This window comes from Cebus imitator, unplaced genomic scaffold (assembly GCF_001604975.1).
Source record: "Cebus imitator isolate Cc_AM_T3 unplaced genomic scaffold, Cebus_imitator-1.0 Scaffold180, whole genome shotgun sequence".
Classification (NCBI taxonomy): domain Eukaryota; kingdom Metazoa; phylum Chordata; class Mammalia; order Primates; family Cebidae; genus Cebus; species Cebus imitator.
This window is the reverse complement of record NW_016107495.1, coordinates 75,039-82,362: the sequence shown is the minus strand read 5'-3', so window position 1 is coordinate 82,362 and position 7,324 is coordinate 75,039. Positions and strand designations below refer to the sequence as shown.

Here is a 7,324-nt window from a genome sequence, read left to right as displayed (position 1 = left end):
CGTCATTGCTCTCCAGCCTGGGCAACAGAGCAAGACTCCACCTAAAAAAAAAAAAAAAAAAAAAAAAGACCATTCTGATTACGGTGTAGAAAATGGACTTGAAGGGGGTTAAGTACAAACTAGAGACCAGTTAGAAACAATTATAATTTATCAGGCAACTGACACTTGGTTTAGTCTAGGAGCAGTACAATGACTTGTAGAATACTTTCTAAATATGCTGTGAAGTGTCCATTTTTGAGGACATTAAAAATGAGTGCCCCCTTAATTTAAGAAGGAAATTGGCTCTAACATAAGGAAAACTATGAAACCACCTCCTTGGACCTAAAAGTATATCCTTTATACATGTATTTAAATCCCTTCTATGTACTAATAAAAAAACTGAACTGACACATCTTTGCACTAAACACTGAGCTCTGGCAACTTGTTAAAAAATTAAAAACACTGAGTCCACTGCCCCGGGTAATGCTCTTCTATCTATTAGCCAGGCATGGTAGTGCATGCCTGTAGTCCCAGCTACTCGGGAGGCCGAAGCGGGAGGATGGCTTGAACCCAGGAGCTTGTGGCTGCAATGAGCTATGACGTGTCACTGTACTTTAGCCTGGGCAACAGAGGGAGATCTTATCTCTAATTAAAACAAAACATCACTAAACTTAAAACGTAAAAACAGCAGAGTGTGGGAAAGGATAAATTAACCCTAGGACAGAAATTAAAAGTTTACAAAACTTGAGGCCAGGAATGCTGGCTCAGCCTGGCAAGGAGGTTCATGCCTATAATTCCAGCACCTTGGGAAGCTGAGATGGGCAGACAGCTTGAGCCCAGAACTTTGAGACCAGCCTGGGCAATACGGAGAAACCCCGACTCTACAAAATAATACAAAAATGAACCAGGTGTGGTGGCGCACTCCAGTAATGCCATCTACTTGAGAGGTTGAGGTGGGAGGATCACCTGAGCCTGGGAAGGTTGAGGCTGTAGTGAGCCAGGATCATGCCACTGCACTGCAGCCTGGGCAAAAGAGTAGACACCATCTCAAAAAAAAAGAGAGAGAGACTTGAAGAACTACGCCCACAGAGAACATGACTCACTGAGCAAGGAGATCTAATTTCAGTGAATACTGTCATTTACATCTAACAAGTCGGAGAGAAGAGGGAGGCAGTAGGAGACTGGAGAATCAGAGCAATACAAGCAAGTCATGATGACAAACAGGTTTGCTTGCTAGACTTTAAGTAAGCTGGGCCAGGCGCAGTGGCTCATGCCTGTAATCCCAGCACTTTGGGAGGCTGAGGTGGGCCTCCGTCTTAAAAAAAAAAAAAGAAAAAAGTAAGCTCTGACAAGATGAGAAGATAAGGCAAAAGGAAGGGTCATTTAGGGAAGGAACTTGAAATCTTTGCTGAGGAATTTGTATATAAAACAAATGGAAGCCACTGCAGACTCTTAAATAGGAGGCAGTATTTGAGAAAAATTATTTATTGTCTCTTGTGCTATTACATATCATTAAAAAGATGAAGAAATCTGAAGCCAAAGACTATCTGTGGGACCCAAGCTAGACAGACTCCTCATTACTCTTTCCGACTGTCCATTAAGCCGCCTCTCTTAACTCCCTATCTGTAAACAGTATAACCTCCAGAAATGTGCTTAAGTGTGGATATGTTATATGCTAGCCAATGTTCATCTGTGTAGGAAATCACAAATATCAAGTTTTATTTTTTATTTACTCAACACTTACACAGCGCCATGTGCCAGGCACTTTATAAATATTAACTCATTCCGTTTTTAGAATTATCCTATGGAGTAGGTACTACTACTCCATTTCACAGTTGAGGAAACCTGGCTAGAGAGATTCAGTTACCTGCTAAGTATGACACAGGTGGGTGCCACCACGCCCAGCTAATTTTTGCATTTTTAGTAAAGATGGGGTTTTACCACGTTGGCCAGGATGGTTTCGATCTCTTGACCTTGTGATCTGCCCACCTTGGCCTCCCAAAGTGCTGGATTACAGGTGTGAGCCACCATGCCCGGCCTATTAAATTTATTTTTGACTACTACAAAAGGTTTGTCAGAAACAGAAACCCAACATAAATGGAGCAGCATCTCTCTCTATATATAATATCTATATATTTATAGACACACAGATATTCATCTTTCTAGACTGACCTTTGCCTTCACCTCCATCCCCTGAAGGCTTTCTCAGCTCTAGCTACCAATCCCTAGAAGCTGCCTCCTCTCCTCTTCCACAGCACCCAGCACTTGCCTAACTGGACTTATTAACTATTTATAACCGTTCATTTACATGTTCACATGCCACCAAACGGAGTTCTTTGAAGACAAGAATTTCAACTAAGCTTAATTTTGCAGCCCTAATGCTATGCCTGACACTGAGTAGACCCTCAATAAATGCTTGTTGAATAAACAAAATCAAATTGTATAATGGCCAGGCATGGTGGCTCCCACCTATAATCCCAGCACTTTGTGAGGCCAAGCGAGGAAGATCACCTGAGGAATTCGAGGCTGCAGTAAGCTATGATCACACCACTGCACTCTAGCCTAGGCAACAAAGCAAGACCCTTTCTCTAAAAAAAGATAAGAATAAAAATAATTTTTTATAAAATCTGCAGGAACTGGTAAGGTTAAAGGCCAGATTCTGGTTCTTTAGCATTGCCATTAAGATGCAAACACAGACCCACCCAGGTGAGATGGCTCACACCAGTAATCCCACCACTTTGGGAGGTGGGCAGATCATGAAGTCAGGTCATCATTCCAGTTAACACAGTGAAATTCCGTCTCTACTAAAATACAAAAATTAGCTGGGCGTGGTGGCACACGCCTGTGGTACCAGCTACTCAAGAAGCTGAGGCAGGAGAATTGCTTGATCCCAGGAGGCGGAGGCTGCAGTGAGCCAAGATTGCGCCACTGCACTCCAGCCTGGGCGACAGTGCAAGAATCCGTCTCAAAAAAAAAAAAAAAAAAAGATGCAAACACAGTCCCTCTTTACCACAGTCCCTCTTTACCACCTCTTAATTGTAATACTAATAAATTCACAACTATCATGATTCCTATAATCAGGCTGTAGTTGTTGAAAGCCAAGTTAATTATCATAATAGCAGAAACTAATTCATCACGAAACCATATATATATATACATTTACATACACACACTTTTTTTGAGTCAGGGTCTTTCTCTGTTGCTCAAGCTGAAGCATAGTGGCACAATCACAGCTCACTGCAGCCCAACTTCCAGACTCAAGTGATTCTCCCACTTCAGCCTCCCAAGTAGCTAGACCATATGGGCACATGCTACCATGTCTGGCTAATTTTTTTTTTGTAGAGATGAAGTCTCACTAAGTTGCCAGACCGGTCTCAGATCTCCTATCCTCAAGCCGTCCTCCCACCTCAGCCTCCAGAAGTGCTGGGATTATAGGCATAAACCACTGTGCCCAAATTACCTTCTTGAAACCAAATGAGTATTTCACAGAACACTTCCTCCCTGAGGCAAAATGATACAATTTGAAAGGAGCTGCTACACTATCAATTAAAACTATGCCTTCCCAAGGTTAGATGAGCAAACCAGGGCCAAAAAAAAAAAAAAAAAAACCTTGTAGTTTCACCCTTAGATAAGTGGGGAAAATCCCTCAACTATAAAGACCTGTCCAAGGGCCGGACTGGTGGCTGACGCCTGTAATCCCAGCACTTTGGGAGGCCGAGGTGGGTGGATCACCTGAGGTCAGGAGTGAGAGACCAGACTGGCCAACATGGTGAAACCCCGTTTCAATTAAAAATACAAAAATTAGCCAGGCATGGTGGCGGGTGCCTGTAATCCCAGCTATTCTGGAGGCTGAGGCAGGAAAACTGCTTGGACCCTGGAGGTGGAGGTTGCAGCGAGCCAAGACTGTGCCATTGCACTAGAGCATGGGAGACAAGAGTGAAACTCCATCACAATTAAAAAAAAAAAAAAGACTTGTCCAAAATAAAGGATGGGTAGAGGGCAAAAATAAGGTTGAAATCCTTCAGTACAATTCTCTGAAGTTACGTTAGTCAATAAGCAACAGAGAGCAATGGTAGTTAAACCCGATACCTTCACATTTAAAATACAAAAGCACCCTTCCGATATCCAGACATAGAGCTCCTTTTTCTTTATCCATACTTCCAAAATGGTTTATATTCTTCTACACTCTCATTCCTTCTACATTCTCATTCTTTCTATATTGATTTAGCACTTACTCTGTTCATGGTAGTGTGCTAGACCTTAGACATGTTACTAAAGAAAAAAAAAAGTCAGCTACAGGACCTGTCCTCCTAAAGTTCATGTCCTAAAAGAGGAAGCAGGCATTCAATTAATATTCAACTAACTGTTTAAAACTATTGTGTTAAGAAACACAATGGAGAATACAAGTGTCAATAAGTAACACAGAATCCATGCCATGCTCTTCTGTACCAAAAATCAATTGTCTTATAGCTTTTTGCTACAGAAACTCCACGTGTGCACCCCTTTCAGCAGTTACTCTGTAAAACTGCCAGGTTTCCAACTGTAGCTCTCAGATACACCTCTAGGGAAGATAAAGAAATTAAACTACTTCAAAAGTAATTTTTCCACCAGCTGCTTTTGGAGTATCAGTTTTTCTTTACATCTCTCTTATAAAGCATCACATAAGGGAATACAAAAATCTCTTTTGAGTGTTTTGAATCTTTACCCATTTATGAGAAAAAAAGACTTTTTAAAATAAGCATTTATAAAGCACTTACTATCTGAAGACAATACAAGGGGAACGCAATGACAGGAAGAAAAGATCTGTGGGTGCAATTCACATTCCAGCAAAGCAGATCACATGGATTTTTCCTTTGTATAGCATTGTATTCATAATTTTAATATGAATGCAGTATTGAGTAAAGAACTCTCCACTAGAAGAATACTTAGGTTATAAATGTGGGTGCTTTTTTCCCCAAGGAAGCCTCATTATAACTAAAATAATATCAACAAACTATTTTAGTGAACATTGGAAGCTTGCTAAATCGACCTTTGTTTTCCAGGATGATGGGAAATCACCTGCTGTCAGATACAGGAAGTTAGCTAATAAAAAGGGGAAAAGATCAGAACAGAAAATTACACTGAAACTTCTGGTAAATTAGGACACCTAACTTAGTTGAAAATATAAATCTAGGAAAGATTCTTTATAAGAAAAAGGAGATTCCCTATTACAAACACTGCTCCCACTGAAATAGCTATTTTATTGGCACTTAGAAAGTCAGACCCTAGTAAGGAAGAAAATGTTTTACATGTCAATATTTACCCTGCAGAACAGATAACAAAAGGGAGGTAGAGCTTTAGGCAAAGCAGGAGGTATCTGGGTATACTGCCTTCTAAAATGAAAGTTGTAAAACCCTGGCCTGAGTTACCAAGAAGGCTCTGGACCTTCCTTCCGCTTAACATTTTAAGACCGATCACCTCAGTTCAGAATGGAATGGCACAATACGGCTTGAGAGCAGAGAAACATGCTATGTGACCTTCTAAGGACCCTTGCATTTTTTTTTAACTCGAGTTAAACAAAATCCATATGATTTTTTCAGTTATCCATTCATTCCACAAATACTTATTGGGTGCCTAGTATGCACATCGCCCTGTGCTTAAGTCATGGTGGTCCACAAGAAAACTCTTAACTACTTGGCCATTATATTCTAATGGGGAGAAACGCTAAAGCAGCAATTCTATAAACGAACAGAGCGCACGTTTAAGGGGGAAGGGATACTCAGGGAGGGCTTCTTTGAAGAAGTAATATTTAAGCTAAGATGTGAAACTGAATGGGTAACAAGGATGAAGGGTTAAAGCTCTTATTTCGGGCTTGGCTGACCGGATGGTTAGAGTCATTCATTGGTAGAGGAACAGTGGAGGTGAACTAGATTCGGAGGAAAGTTAACCACCAGCACTTATTTACTGGGGTACTAGCATGTTTCCAGGTGCTTCCCAAATCCTTCTAATCATTTTGCGCAGCAGAAGCTATCACTTCCAGTTTATATACACAAAAGAGAGGCTGAGCGGGGTTAAAATGACGTGCCCAGGACGAAATAAAGAAATCTGACCCTGGTATCATGCTTGTATGTGCTCGAAAGCCCGCGCTCTTTCCACTCCATAGCTCCTTCCTGTGTGCACGTCCCTTTCATCTGGTGGCCCCAGCGTGACAAGCTGCCGCTGAGGGAGCCCCTGTCGGGAGCATAAGTGGAGGCATCAGCAGGATGGCCTCGGCAAGTCGCTCCCCTCTCGGGCCTCATCTGCCTAACGATCATCTCCTCCTCCGAAGTTGTATGCATGAAAGGCGAGTGGAAACTTCACTAAAATGAAGGCGACTGCGACACCACAGAAGGAACCGCATCCTTCCGGAGACTTACTAAAATAGTAAGTTTAAAAAAAAAATAGGAAGGGAATTCCCTCGCTCCCTAATCACTGAGAGCTCTCCTAAGGAAAAGGGCATCTCCCGGGCGGTGCCGAGTCCGGGCGGCTGGCTTAGGATGCTCCCACGCTCCCCGACCCCCAATCATCAGGACCCGCAGGACCCCCGGAGAAACGCCCGCCAGCCCGCCCGGAGCCACGCGGCACAAGGTGACACGGACCGCGCCGCGCCGGCCCCTCAGCCGCCTGGGCGAGGCCGGGAGCAGGGAGAGGGGCGTCCGCCGGCCCGCGCTACCTTGTACTTATCAAAGCCAGCCAGCTGCTCCGGGCTCACGTATTCGTAGCCAGCCATGACGTCCCGAAAACCGAGCACCCACTCGGCAGCGACTCTCGGCTAGGAGGCGGTGACACGCGAGCACCACACCGGCTGGGCAAGGCTGGGAAGGACTGGGCTGGCGGAGAAGGTAGGAGCCGCGCTCCGCCCACCGCGCACGCGTACCCGTCCCGGCCACTTCTGCCGCCTCTCAGCGCGCAAGCGCAGCCCAAGCTTCTCCCCACCCACTGAGGGAGGGTGGCTATCCCCCACGAGTGCCCCGCCCCCCAAGCTGTCGTTGTCCAATCGGCATGGATCAGGCAACACTAAGTCCCGCCTTCTAGCTCTCTTCGTCGCTTCATTTGCTAGCGTCAAAATTGGTGAGCTGAGGTAAGGCAAGAGGGGATGAAAGGTCAATTTCCCAGCGGGCTTTGCTCTTGGTCCCGGGAGTAGGTGGGCGTTTCCGTGGTATCCTCACTAGAGTGGACATCTGGGGGATACTATTTTAGTCCTGAGGGTAGGGTGACTGCTTGCGAGCCAGTCCAGCAGTGTCTAAGGTAAGAAGACAGTCCTCCCACCGCAGCGAAGTACAAAAAGAAGGAGGTCTGTACCGCGGGCCGCTCCCAGCTCCCGGTA

At 44.5% G+C, this 7,324-nt stretch overlaps 1 protein-coding gene across 1 annotated transcript in view; it reads right to left on the bottom strand.

Moving 5' to 3' along the window:
* The window catches only part of SELENOI (selenoprotein I), a 37,535-nt gene extending 30,632 nt beyond the window's left edge, over nt 1-6,903 (bottom strand). The window contains exon 1 of the mRNA XM_017545533.2: nt 6,671-6,903. Coding sequence (XP_017401022.1) covers nt 6,671-6,727 — 57 coding nt within the window. The 5' untranslated portion in view covers nt 6,728-6,903. The remainder of the gene's footprint in view (nt 1-6,670) is intronic.
* Between the last annotated feature and the right edge of the window lie 421 nt (nt 6,904-7,324).